At 41.1% G+C, this 15,201-nt stretch overlaps 1 protein-coding gene across 1 annotated transcript in view; it reads right to left on the reverse strand.

The window, feature by feature from the left end:
- Positions 1-14,861, reverse strand: part of LOC135057463 (nicotinamide N-methyltransferase-like) — a 28,653-nt gene extending 13,792 nt beyond the window's left edge. The window contains exons 1-2 of the mRNA XM_063963350.1: positions 14,711-14,861; positions 1,956-2,163 (exon numbers count right to left, since the gene is read on the reverse strand). Of these exons, the coding sequence (XP_063819420.1) occupies positions 1,956-2,163; positions 14,711-14,861 (359 nt within the window). The remainder of the gene's footprint in view (positions 1-1,955; positions 2,164-14,710) is intronic.
- Positions 14,862-15,201: the final 340 nt, after the last annotated feature.

Raw genomic sequence — 15,201 nt, forward strand, 5'->3', positions numbered from 1 at the left:
TTACATCATTTACTTTCTCTTTCACTGTCTACCATGTGTCACCCTGGCTCCTATCAAAGTTCTCCTGACAGCCCTCCCCTTTCCTCTACTATCCACTTCACAGCACCCCCCTTCCCCAGCCCCTACTAACAACCACCCCACAGCACCCCGGCCCCTCAATACCCACCTCACAGCACTCCCACCGGAGCCTTCAATGTCCTTCCCAAGCACTCCCCACCTTTAATAACTACCTTACAGCCCCCCTGCCCCTCCAATGCACACCGCCCGGCACTCACCTTCCTTCTATGTCCACGTCGATGAACCCTTCCCCCTTTTTCTGTCCATCTATCACAGAACTCCCCCTTCACTGTCCACCCAACACAGCACCCCCGTACAATGTCCATCTCACATCACTCCCAAAGCCTTTCAATGTCCACCTCGCAGCATCTCCCTTCAATGCACTCCCCCTTCAACAACCACCACACATAAACCCCCTACTCAGGTACCCTAAATGTCCACCTCACAGCACTCTCTCTGTCCCCCACCCAGTCCACAGCAATCTCCCTGATTCCTCCAATAACCACCCCTCAGCAGCACAAACTTCCCTTCTCTACTTTTGCGGTACACAGCAGGCCGATGCACATGCATAGTCACACCTGACTGACAGTGAGAGAGGAGCTCAGGGAGGTGGAGCTGCCTGGCCAGCTTCTCTTATTGTGTTATAGTGCAGAGCGGCCAGGCAAGGAGCATCCTCTCTACCTACCTCCTTCCTGCCTCCCACAGCTGGCCATGTTTATTTATTTTATTAGCAGTTTCTTATATAGCGCAGCATATTCCGTTGCAACTTACAATTAGAACAATTATAGAACAAAACTGGGCAAAGACAAATACAGATAGAGGTAGGAAGTCCCTGCTTGCAAGCTTATACAATCTATCCATGTGCAAGCATAGCGGGGCTGCAGGTGGCCCAGGAGCTAAGATGGCAGATGGCACCATGATCCCCATCCTAGCCCGCCACTGGCTGCATCCCACCTATAAAAGTATATGTCAGTACTTAAATGTATTTGATTTAATAATATGTTCATTCATTGAACACAAGAGATCAATAACGAGCAGCCAACAGAATGATTTCCCATACTACAGCCAGACTCATGACAGGTATGTGCTATAAGGCTCCTTTTGATTAATTCATGTCTATAGTCTGCAACGAGCAACTTCATGTCCCTCAATAAATGTTTTTTTATTTTTACCTATTGCTCTACTTCAGGAGAGAAGAGAAGAAGAATCCATATGGATTTAGGCGATGAATGCAATTGAAACCCAGGGATTTGGGCAAGTTTTTTATTTCACATGAAAGAGTTAAACAGTAATAGGTTTACTAATATTAGCTAAGTCTGTTGAAATACATGTAACAGGAGACCATGAAGGTCATTCAGATCTGTTCGCTGGGCTGTGTTTTTTGCTGTCCTGTGATCAGATGTACACTGAGCTGCTAAAATTCTGTGTGTGCAGTCTCTGTGCAGCCCAGGACTTACTCTTCCAGTGCGATTGGGGCCAGAGCTGATGTCAGACACCCTCCCTGAAAATGATTGGGAACGCCTGCATTTTCCAGAACACTCCCAGTAAACAGTCAGTTAGCACCCTCAAACGGCTTCCTCCTGTCAATCACCTTGTGTACGCCCATGCAAATAGATTTTTTGCACCATCCCATCGCTGACCGACGATCCCCGTTGTTGTTGTCTGACGCACATGCGCATTACGGTGTATATGCATGCGCAGTTATGATCTGGTCACCCACAGTGCGAAAACGCACAGCAGCAATTAGATCTGAATTACCCTCAATGGCATGAGCTGTACAACAGATATTTCTTCCATCCCAGGATAAATGAGGCCCAGTGTAAAGCATGTGGAGAAGGTTACTGAGCACTGACACTGGGGTTACACTGATAGATGTTTTGGAAAATACGTTTTCTTACCTATTTCCTTCTGTGCATTTAATATATTCCATTGTGTGAGACCAATCAAACGCTCCGGTACGTGTGTTAATCCATCTGTTCAGCTCCATAATACATTGCTCAGAACACTTCAGCACAAGGATCTGGTTGAAATATCCACTGGCTGTATAGAGATGATGAATGAAAGATCCATAACTGATGTCAATCAAAAGGTCTCCCTTAATGTGACCTGCAGGGAAAGACCCCAGTGATTACAGAGTGTAATATACTGTAATATGTAGCATCTACAGTACTCTACTATATATAATTCTGTAATGTCCTGTTACAGGTAGAGAGGTGCGGGTTCATATTTACCCCAAAAAATGTTTGCAACATTTATTTCAAGTTTGGATTTATCCGTATTTATGTTATTGGCCATCCAAAACAAGTGAGAACCCGCACATCCCTAGATACAGGTAAGCAACTTCCTCACAACACACCTGTTGCTGCTTCACTGTAAGTAGATATACTGTAGTACAACTTTTTATCAAACTTAATTGCTTTTGACAGGTTGACACACACTGCCACACCCCCTTTGATATCAAGTTTATAGAGATTGAGATTAACTTTATATCAAGTTGATATCAAGTTTATAGAGCTTGTTATCAAGCTGTATCAAAAGATAATTGCTTGGAATGTCACGTAACACCAGTTGCAGAATGTCGTGCAACACCACGCGTCAAATCATGCAGATGAAAGAGGCATCTTACACCATATTAAACCCAAGTAGTTTTAGCGGTATTGATAAATATTATGGATTGGTTAAAAATAAATTTGAAAGATCCGACGTAAGAAAGTGGTTACAAGAACAAGACGCATACACGTTGCACAAACCGGCAAGAAAAAACAATAAAAGGAACATGATTTGTGTATCCGATATAAATCAACGGTGGCAATGCAATTTGGTTTCGCTCACAGATCTGTCAAAATACAATGACGGTATCAAATATATATTAACCGACATCAATATATATTCAATAAGAGGGCCTGGGCTGAAAGTCTGACCGATAAAAACGCCGCAAAAGTCGCTAATGCTTTTGAAAAAAAATTTCAGCAGGGGGATGTGCCGAAGAAGCTACAAACCGATAACAGTAAAGAGTTTCTAAACAGAATCCTAAAAAGGTATTAGAAAAATACGGTATAAATCATTTCACAATCAATTATGATGTGAAGGGATCAGTACTAAATGCAGCCGGCCAGAATCCCAACGGTTGAAATGCCGATGCCGGAATCCCGAACACACAATCCCGACAGGGGTGGCGAGCGGAACGCAGCCCCTTGCGGGCTCGCTTCGCTCGCCACACTGCGGGCACGGTGCCTCGCAATGCTCGGCACACTATTATATTCTCCCTCTATGGGTGTCGTGGACACCCACGGAGGGAGAATATGTTGGGATTGCGGCGGTCGGGATTGCGACGTCGGTATTTCGACCGCCAGGATTCCGGCCGGCGGTATCTTGACCACATCCCGATGTGAAAGCTGCGGTTATAGTGCGCTTCGATAGGACTTTAAAAACATGAATGTGGCGCTATTTCACGGCAAAGAATACCTACAGATATATAGCCATTTTACAAGACTTCATACGCAGCTATAATAACACTTACCATAGAACGATTAAGTGCGCTCCAAACGATGTGAATGACTAACGCTTTGAGTGTCTTCAAGATGACCTACGGTGATTACTTTGGAAGTATGAAAACAGCTGTTTGTTTAGGAGTTGGTGACCACGTCCTTATTTTTAAATATAAGGACATGTTTCAGAAAGGCAATGAACTGAGTTTTTCTGAGGAGATATTTGTAATACGAGGCGTAAACACGAAAGATCTTAACCCGCTTTACACGTTGGAGGATCTCTACGGTGAGACTATTACAGGCAGCTTTTATCAAGAGCATCAAAGCATACCAAAAAACTATAACAGGATTTACAAAGTGGAAAAGATAATAAAAAGTAAGACGGTCAGAGGTCGGAAATTCACGTTAGTCAAGTGGCGGGCGTACCCCGTAAAATGTAACAGTTGGGTCGCGGCATCGGAGATAAAAGATATATAAACAAAGAGGATGATGGATGATAAATCGTTCTACATAACACTGCCGAGTAACGCCTCAGCAGCCACATTTCCGCAAAATAAGATTTCTAACTATACGACAAAGTTGGCTAAACCGATAGACATAAATGGCGAAGGGGAAGTGGCTCTTACAGAGAAACAATACCCGCACACGTGGAATACGTGGAATACTTTGGATATACAAGATTGTAGGTTACAAATAACAGAGGACGGCATGCTTTCCATTAACGGACTCACTACTGCACACAGCTACAGTAATTTTCCGGAAGCCGTTCACCGGTGCCCCAGCTGACTGCTAACCGCAGACCACAATCTGAGAGGCAACAGCCCGGAGCTCAAAGCCGGCTGTGTTTTGCAGCACTACACGTCAGCCCTTACCATCACAAGCCGGCGAGTAGTAGTCAATCACCGCTACGGCTGCCCGCTGCGGCTTCAACTTTACCTGCCTTTCCATCTGTCTTCCCCGGGTGTCTGCATATGTCCTCCGCAGTGGGGTCAATTACCCGTGGTGTTGAAGCAATCATAGAAACCGCCTGACAAAGCCATCAATCAGGGGAGGTTTTTGCCAATGGAACGGTAACTCAATTCTACTAATTATCTATATGTGCAACTCAATATAAAACGGACCCTGCATTTAAACAAATCCAGGAACCAACACACTGGTAATTATTCATTATAATTTATACATATCATCTTTAAATAGACTGCAGTATCATCTTTGCGGGACTTTTTTCATTATTATCATTATTATAATTATTCAGTTTTGTGACACTGGGACGCCAGTGATTAACGATCCAATTCTTACCAAACAGAGCCAATAATTTTAGTATATATACGTATTTCTTATATCGTCTATTCAGAGAGCAATATTGCTATAAAGTTTATGTGTATATGTGTATCTCATGGTGCTAACTTTTAAACAGACCAAATATAAAAGTGGTTATTTATAATTGAAGTTGTACTGAGTCAATCATTATACATGACAGACTGCACACTGGTATCACAAAGTGTTTTTTGGCGCAGAGTAAATTTTCTTTTTGTTTGTTTTCTATAATCCTAAGCGTCCTAGCAAGTCGCTTTTACTCAGCTGCCTACTCACATTTTTTATTTTCACTTTAAAACAAGTTTTTGATATATATATATATAGATATATAATTTTTTGATTTTTTAATTAGCGCCGGATTAGCAGACCTGTGACAATTGTCCAGTTCTGCAGTCCATTATCTATAAACTTGATATCAACTTGATTTCAAGCTGTATAAACTTGATTTCAAAGGGGGTGTGGTAGTGGGTGTCAACCTGTCAAAAGCAATTATGTTTGATAACAAAAAGCAGTTAAGCCGGCGCTGGCTGTCTTTTCAATAATAAAAACAACTATGGATGATTGAAAACACTTAATTTTATTAACTAAGCACTAATTAGTGAATAAAAACATGAATAAAATGTAAAATTCACACATTCATATGAAGTTATAGGGCATATATGGAGCTGAGAAAAAATTCAAATATGCTGCTAATGAGTGTCCACTGAGGATCCCGGACTGGAACACTGGACAAAAGTTCCCTGGGGAAGAGAGATAAAGTACAGCTGGTTTTACCCGTATTGGTGGAGGCTTCCAAATGCTTTTGAAAACAGCAAGCAAGCTGTATCACTTGTAATCAAGCTGGGTCCCTCCGGTTGATGCTGTAATTGATATGTCCCACAGAGAACAATTCCAAGGCAGGTGTTCCAAAATAGATTGTCAAACGTCCATATCTGGATCCTATTGTGACGTGGAGCACTGGTGATGATGGCGATGGCAGCTTTTTTCACACTTAACGCGTTTCCCTAGGCACGGTCACCTAGCTTCATCAGAAGTAGAGCTCCCTCTGATTCAGGGATCTATTTAAACCCTATTTAATTACCTGATGCCCAACAGGTGTGTAACAATAAAAGATCAATCATCCACAGTATTTATATAAACAATAATTTTACAATGTCACTAGTCCTATTAAAAAGATAGAGCGATATGTAGGAGGCAAACCTACAAAAATGTATGTATATATGTAATATATAACCATAAATGGAACTAGATGGGAAAGATGTTAAAGGTCAGTGCAGTCACATGACCTGATTCCGGACTCTGAGTTCTGATGGTTTTCTCATGGAGCTCTCAGAAACCCCTTTGTTAGATTTCTCCAGACCTGCAGACATTACCTGAGAAGTTGAGATCTCTTTTATATGTAAAATATATATATATAATATCCCAGTATCGATGCTCCGTCCGGCCGGCGGCCCCGTACAGTCCGGTCACGTGACCGGCGATGGCCAGTGAATGAGGCCTGGCGGAAGTGACTCGGTTGCTAGGCAACCCGAGTATACTTCGGCGTGCGGTGTCCGGACCGGGGTTGTCCAGTTGCTAGGCAACCCCGGTGAGCGTCGTCGCTAGACGCGACGACGTCACTCGCCTGTCACGTGACCCGCCGGGCGGAACCTCGAGGCCGGGAAAGCATGTATATCTTGCCCCACTGTGGGCATATAAGGAACACAGACCACATGTGGAATACTTAGAAGGAAGTACATAAATATATAGATCGTTATTTTTAACTCGTGGTAACTCTTCCAATTTCATTGAGTATCTATAATCTCTGGTTCCAACCATCAGAAATTATCTACAGATCACATTTTATATGAGATACATGAATCTTTATATTAATATTAATCAAATGATACTCATATAATAAAACTCCATGGGACAGAATACATATTACAGATTCAATCGATAATATATTTCGAATCTTCCTTAGTTCTCCTCAAGATATATATTTTGATACAAGGAACACAGCAGACAATGATAGTACTAATGATGACAAATAATAATAATTACATGATAATAAAATACAATTAAAAAGTAATAAAAAAGAGAAAAAGGCACCGAAGGATATAATTACATATATTCTACATTTAAATGAAACCCCAAAAACAAAAAAAAGGGGGGGGGGGGAGACACAGGCAGAAGAGGGAGACGGTGAAGGTGAATGGAGCTTTAATTTTCTCACAGAACCTGTCATCTTCGTTATGATTGGGTGGCTATCCGGCCGTGGGGGGTCCCCTGTTAACAGGGGTGTTCCAAAATATCCTTAGATGTCCCGGATATACGCACAGTCCATACGTGCTGACAGGGATGACCACCGTCCCATCCAGGCTGTGCGTGGAAGCCTCCACGGCCGAACAGACCACACACAGGTGTCACAGAGTTGTCACCTGTACCAACCACAAACGACAGATGCTCAGATTTGTTGGAAGATAAGAATTCTGCATAACCGCTCCCAATGGTTTTAGATTACTATATTTAATTCCATTGTCTCATTTAGACCAGTCGGGTGTATTGAATTGAACTGTAGCATCCAATATATCTCTCTCTTGCATAAAGTTGTATATCTATCTCCACCCCTCACAGTGGGTGCCACATGTTCTAAGGCTAGGATTGAAAGACATCCAGGATCTTTCTGATGTGTGTTTAAGAAATGACGAGATACACTATGCTTGAGGAAGCCTTTAGCAATATTTCTTTTATGTTCCATGAACCTGGTGCGTAGTTTTCTAGTGGTGCGACCTACATAGTATAGGTGGCAACTACACCAAAGTAAATAGATGACATATGAGGAATCGCAATTCATAAATGATTTAATTAAATATACATCAGTTTTGTTTGGTAGATCAACAGACACTGTTTTTCTTGGTGTATGTGTGCATACTTGGCATTTATTCTTACCACAATGGAAGAAGCCCAGTGGTTTCTTTGTCAACCATTCCGATCCTGACATGTGTTGCCTATTTTTATCGTCATTGTCTATTGTTTTCAAATGGCTAGGTGCCAAGAGAGTTTTTAGTGACCTATTCTTTCTATATATTATTTGTGGCACTTTAGGTAATGTATCTGTCAACATACGATCTTGTCTCAGGATTTTAAAATTTCTATTTAGTATATTTCGAATCTGTCCTGCACAACTATTAAATTTGCATATAAATGCTGAACTCCTGTCCGTTTTATCCCCAGATTCTTCTTTCCTAGAATTGTATTGTAGGAGGCTATTTCTTTCCAAATCAGAAACCTCTATAAATGCCTTTTGTAGGAGATTATCGGGATAACCACATTCCCTGAAAGATTTAAGTAAGCTTTCTGCTTGTTCGACAAAAGTGTCAAAATTAGAACAATTCTGCCTCAGGCGAATGAGTTGTCCCTTAGGGATGTTTTGTTTCCAGGGTCTAAAGTGTGAGCTCGTGAAGTGTAGATAAGAATTGGTGTTGGTTTTTTTGTTGAATGTGGATGTGACTATTTTGTTGTCAATAATCTCAATGTTTACATCCAAAAAATTAATTTTGGAAGTGTGAAAGGTGGAAGTGAAAGAAAGATTATAATCATTACAAGAAAGGGACTGAATGAATTGTGTCGCAGACTTAAGGTCCCCATCCCAAATAATAAATAGATCATCAATATAGCGCCCATAGAGGACCAGGTTCTCCGCCCAGCCACCATCCCACACACGGGTTTGTTCAAACTCCCCCATATATAGGTTGGCATAGCTGGGCGCGAACCTGGTCCCCATGGCGGTGCCCATCACCCCAACTGATGAGGGATGTTTGTGTATAGAGCAGAAACATCTAAAGTGAGAAAAGCATAAAACAACCATCTAATTTAAATAGAAAGGAAAAAGAAGCAATAAAAATATTAACAGAAGATCACACCATTGTAATAAAGGAAGCCGATAAGGGGGGGGGGATAGTAATTCTTGACCGTTCAGACTATATAAGTGAGTCTTTAAGACAATTAATTAATCAAGAGCACTACAGTGTACTCAAAGGGGATCCTACTATAAAATTCCAGTTAGAACTTAAAACCTTATTAGAAGGAGCTCTAGGGTCTGGAGTCATTTCCAGAGATACATATAATTTTCTATACCCTGCACATCCTCACATTCCTGTTTTCTACTATCTTCCTAAAATTCACAAATCCCTCACTGCACCTCCTGGGAGACCGATTATTTCTGGTATTGATTCTTTGACTTCTAATCTCTCATTTTATGTTGATTCTTTTTTACTTTTTCACTGAGGTCTCATATCAAAGACACTACACATTTTTTGAATCTAATTAACACCATTACATGGAGAGACTCTTATGCTTTTCTCACTTTAGATGTTTCTGCTCTATATACAAACATCCCTCATCAGTTGGGGTGTGAGGTTATTAAAAGGAGATTAGACTCCGATGACGACCTCAGTGAGGAACAAAAATCATTCCTTATCACGTCCATTTCCTTTATCCTTTCACATAATTATTTCTTGTTTCTCGGTGTATTTTATTTACAGGTGATGGGCACCGCCATGGGGACCAGGTTCGCGCCCAGCTATGCCAACCTATATATGGGGGAGTTTGAACAAACCCATGTGTGGGATGGTGGCTGGGCGGAGAACCTGGTCCTCTATGGGCGCTATATTGATGATCTATTTATTATTTGGGATGGGGACCTTAAGTCTGCGACACAATTCATTCAGTCCCTTTCTTGTAATGATTATAATCTTTCTTTCACTTCCACCTTTCACACTTCCAAAATTAATTTTTTGGATGTAAACATTGAGATTATTGACAACAAAATAGTCACATCCACATTCAACAAAAAAAACAACACCAATTCTTATCTACACTTCACGAGCTCACACTTTAGACCCTGGAAACAAAACATCCCTAAGGGACAACTCATTCGCCTGAGGCGGAATTGTTCTAATTTTGACACTTTTGTCGAACAAGCAGAAAGCTTACTTAAATCTTTCAGGGAATGTGGTTATCCCGATAATCTCCTACAAAAGGCATTTATAGAGGTTTCTGATTTGGAAAGAAATAGCCTCCTACAATACAATTCTAGGAAAGAAGAATCTGGGGATAAAACGGACAGGAGTTCAGCATTTATATGCAAATTTAATAGTTGTGCAGGACAGATTCGAAATATACTAAATAGAAATTTTAAAATCCTGAGACAAGATCGTATGTTGACAGATACATTACCTAAAGTGCCACAAATAATATATAGAAAGAATAGGTCACTAAAAACTCTCTTGGCACCTAGCCATTTGAAAACAATAGACAATGACGATAAAAATAGGCAACACATGTCAGGATCGGAATGGTTGACAAAGAAACCACTGGGCTTCTTCCATTGTGGTAAGAATAAATGCCAAGTATGCACACATACACCAAGAAAAACAGTGTCTGTTGATCTACCAAACAAAACTGATGTATATTTAATTAAATCATTTATGAATTGCGATTCCTCATATGTCATCTATTTACTTTGGTGTAGTTGCCACCTATACTATGTAGGTCGCACCACTAGAAAACTACGCACCAGGTTCATGGAACATAAAAGAAATATTGCTAAAGGCTTCATCAAGCATAGTGTATCTCGTCATTTCTTAAACACACATCAGAAAGATCCTGGATGTCTTTCAATCCTAGCCTTAGAACATGTGGCACCCACTGTGAGGGGTGGAGATAGATATACAACTTTATGCAAGAGAGAGATATATTGGATGCTACAGTTCAATTCAATACACCCGACTGGTCTAAATGAGACAATGGAATTAAATATAGTAATCTAAAACCATTGGGAGCGGTTATGCAGAATTCTTATCTTCCAACAAATCTGAGCATCTGTCGTTTGTGGTTGGTACAGGTGACAACTCTGTGACACCTGTGTGTGGTCTGTTCGGCCGTGGAGGCTTCCACGCACAGCCTGGATGGGACGGTGGTCATCCCTGTCAGCACGTATGGACTGTGCGTATATCCGGGACATCTAAGGATATTTTGGAACACCCCTGTTAACAGGGGACCCCCCACGGCCGGATAGCCACCCAATCATAATGAAGATGACAGGTTCTGTGAGAAAATTAAAGCTCCATTCACCTTCACCGTCTCCCTCTTCTGCCTGTGTCTCCCCCCCCTTTTTTTGTTTTTGGGGTTTCATTTAAATGTAGAATATATGTAATTATATCCTTCGGTGCCTTTTTCTCTTTTTTATTACTTTTTAATTTGTATTTTATTATCATGTAATTATTATTATTTGTCATCATTAGTACTATCATTGTCTGCTGTGTTCCTTGTATCAAAATATATATCTTGAGGAGAACTAAGGAAGATTCGAAATATATTATCGATTGAATCTGTAATATGTATTCTGTCCCATGGAGTTTTATTATATGAGTATCATTTGATTAATATTAATATAAAGATTCATGTATCTCATATAAAATGTGATCTGTAGATAATTTCTGATGGTTGGAACCAGAGATTATAGATACTCAATGAAATTGGAAGAGTTACCACGAGTTAAAAATAACGATCTATATATTTATGTACTTCCTTCTAAGTATTCCACATGTGGTCTGTGTTCCTTATATGCCCACAGTAGGGCAAGATATACATGCTTTCCCGGCCTCGAGGTTCCGCCCGGCGGGTCACGTGACAGGCGAGTGACGTCGTCGCGTCTAGCGACGACGCTCACCGGGGTTGCCTAGCAACTGGACAACCCCGGTCCGGACACCGCACACTGAAGTATACTCGGGTTGCCTAGCAACCGAGTCACTTCCGCCAGGCCTCATTCACTGGCCATCGCCGGTCACGTGACCGGACTGTACGGGGCCGCCGGCCGGACGGAGCATCGATACTGGGATATTATATATATATATTTTACATATAAAAGAGATCTCAACTTCTCAGGTAATGTCTGCAGGTCTGGAGAAATCTAACAAAGGGGTTTCTGAGAGCTCCATGAGAAAACCATCAGAACTCAGAGTCCGGAATCAGGTCATGTGACTGCACTGACCTTTAACATCTTTCCCATCTAGTTCCATTTATGGTTATATATTACATATATACATACATTTTTGTAGGTTTGCCTCCTACATATCGCTCTATCTTTTTAATAGGACTAGTGACATTGTAAAATTATTGTTTATATAAATACTGTGGATGATTGATCTTTTATTGTTACACACCTGTTACACACCTGTTGGGCATCAGGTAATTAAATAGGGTTTAAATAGATCCCTGAATCAGAGGGAGCTCTACTTCTGATGAAGCTAGGTGACCGTGCCTAGGGAAACGCGTTAAGTGTGAAAAAAGCTGCCATCGCCATCATCACCAGTGCTCCACGTCACAATAGGATCCAGATATGGACGTTTGACAATCTATTTTGGAACACCTGCCTTGGAATTGTTCTCTGTGGGACATATCAATTACAGCATCAACCGGAGGGACCCAGCTTGATTACAAGTGATACAGCTTGCTTGCTGTTTTCAAAAGCATTTGGAAGCCTCCACCAATACGGGTAAAACCAGCTGTACTTTATCTCTCTTCCCCAGGGAACTTTTGTCCAGTGTTCCAGTCCGGGATCCTCAGTGGACACTCATTAGCAGCATATTTGAATTTTTTCTCAGCTCCATATATGCCCTATAACTTCATATGAATGTGTGAATTTTACATTTTATTCATGTTTTTATTCACTAATTAGTGCTTAGTTAATAAAATTAAGTGTTTTCAATCATCCATAGTTGTTTTTATTATTGGAAAGACAGCCAGCGCCGGCTTAACTGCTTTTTGTTGTAAAAACTCTTCTTTGGGACTGACAATCCCTTGCTGGCAGCTGTGACAGCGCGTCTGGAACTGTTCTTCTCTTTCTCTATGTTTGATAACAAGTTGTACTATATCTACTACTGTAATGTATGAGGAATGTAAGTACTTCTTTGAACAGCATTTCCAGTAACTGGGGCCACTTTTCCTGCACATACAGAGACATTTACAGACCTAAGAAGTGTCTATAATGTGCCATATAGTAACCTCTTAGGAAACATGCACACTTAGATATCACTGAGGCCTGGCATGTGTGAGTTACCAGTTCCCTCTGCTAGTGCCTATTACAATGCAATGCACCTAGCCCGTACCAGTAGACTGTGCTGATTAATATGAGATGCAACACTTGTATATCTGTGTGCAAATGAGTCTGTATGTGAAGCACAACAGATCTTGGCATGGAAATAAAGTGCCACTGCATTGTAGCACTTCAAAAACAGATTTAGAAAATCATTACCTGGGCACAGCCATGTCTGAGGGAACTGGCAGAGGCCTGGGCCAGCTGATGAGGGGGATAAATGCTCCTGTCCATAGAGCATGCATAGTGTTCCTCATTCATTTTTTTAAGAGGTGCATGGCCAAACCTCCAGGAATTGTCCATGGCCAAATCTCCAGGAATTGGGCCCCACATATGTTTTGCCAGCCCTTCCCATCTCAGCTCTACTCTAGGTTGGAAGCACTTTGAGCATTGTTTTTCATTCTGTCATGGGGAACATGCAGCTTAAGGGGGGCTAAAACTTTACACCCTGCACCTGTTTCTTTACCAAACCCAGCAAACTCCCCTCCTAGGCCTTCTTTCCCACACTCACTATTTACCCCATCTGTGTCACCCTTGTCTATCTGCCCCTCCCATATAGAATGTAAGCTCTCATGAGCAGGGCCCTCTACCCTCATGTGATTTTCCTTCTCATTCTTAAACTATCTTCTACTCCGTACTCCCTAGTGATGGTATAGTCCCACATCCTGCTCTGGTAGCATCATGGTGGCCCTGTTTCTGCCATTGCCCTGACTTTAAGCTCTGAGAGGGGACCCAGATGGTGTAACCAGAAATTACATCTGACAAGGGAACCAGCTGGTGAGTTACAGTAGCTTGCACATGGGCTGGTGGCTACATATAGGTGAGGAGATCCTGCATCATGTCTTGGGGTCTGGTGCTGTGCAGCTGGGGATCCTGTGACCCTGGAGTAAGACCTGGGATTGTCATGGCTGCCAGGGATCCTCCCACCCTACTGTAAGATCCCTCTGTTTGCAGTGCACTCTGTCCTGTCTAAAGTGTGGTAGGGAGGAGGAATGATATTAATTTAATGTCAGAAAGGGGGGGGTGCCAAATTGCTGCCTTGTCCTGGGTTACAAAAATCCTAGTTTTGGCCCAGGTCAACCCCACCTACTTTTTAGTTGGTCTTGTCTGTGGCCATTTCAAGTGCTCAATTTGCCCTTCTAGTCCTTGTCATTTGACAGTGTGATTACACAGGGTTCTTCAATCTTCACTGTTGCGCATGCATGAGGTGTCTAATAAAATACTCCAGTGCAAGAATCACCATTGTGCATGTGACAGGTCTCCATTGAAATACACTATAGCACAATAACTACTTTACTGTACAGTACAGTACTGTATGTTACATAGACATGTCAGTGGACAGATATAATTATATATTCCTAACACTCAATGGCAATCAGTATGTACTGTACACAGTCATGTTCCGTCATCAAACACAGACTCATAGGCATTGTATTTAGCAAATTAAAAAAGTAATTCTTATCTTTAACGACTGCAGAGAAATATATAATCTTATATCCATCATAAAGTATCATTATTACAATGTATTTCTATAGTCCGAGCATTTTATACAGCGCTGTACAGAGACTATATTTGTCATGCACATCATTCCCTGCCACATTAGAGAATATAGTGTATATTACATAACACACAATCATGTACATGCAATCACTCACACTAAGGTAAGTAGGTCAGTATAGTATACATACTGTCAGTATAATATACATACCCTCACTGAATGCACGGTGTAAACTTTCCATTGGAAATTTAAGTGAATCGTCTCTAAAGACCATGTCTGGTTTGTTAGAAAAATATGTTTCCAGATGTTCTCTAGAATCAAAGCCGTGTACAGGATAGAATTTATTGGCGCTGGAATCCATCTTGTATTACTGTGTCACAGGCTGTCTGACGCTCACGTCTATTCATTTACTGGCTCAGGAATTCTGTTTATATTCACTAGGATCTAGTTATTTATATTCATCAGTAACCAGGATGTCAGTGTTATCATATTATGGTTTATCAGCCTCAGGAGCTGTCATGGAATGCAGGTGACATGTGATCATCTCCTAAAGCAAAATACATCACCATACTAATTATTTCTTAATTTATATTTAAATATTGTAAAATATTTAAGCAATTTAATTAAAATATTTCTAGTGCAAACACATACTGTATACAGATATTAGGTCTGTCATTGTGGACGTAAAATTCAGAGCCATA

The sequence above is a fragment of the Pseudophryne corroboree genome, chromosome 3 (genome assembly GCF_028390025.1).
Source record: "Pseudophryne corroboree isolate aPseCor3 chromosome 3, aPseCor3.hap2, whole genome shotgun sequence".
NCBI classification, from domain to species: Eukaryota; Metazoa; Chordata; class Amphibia; order Anura; family Myobatrachidae; genus Pseudophryne; species Pseudophryne corroboree.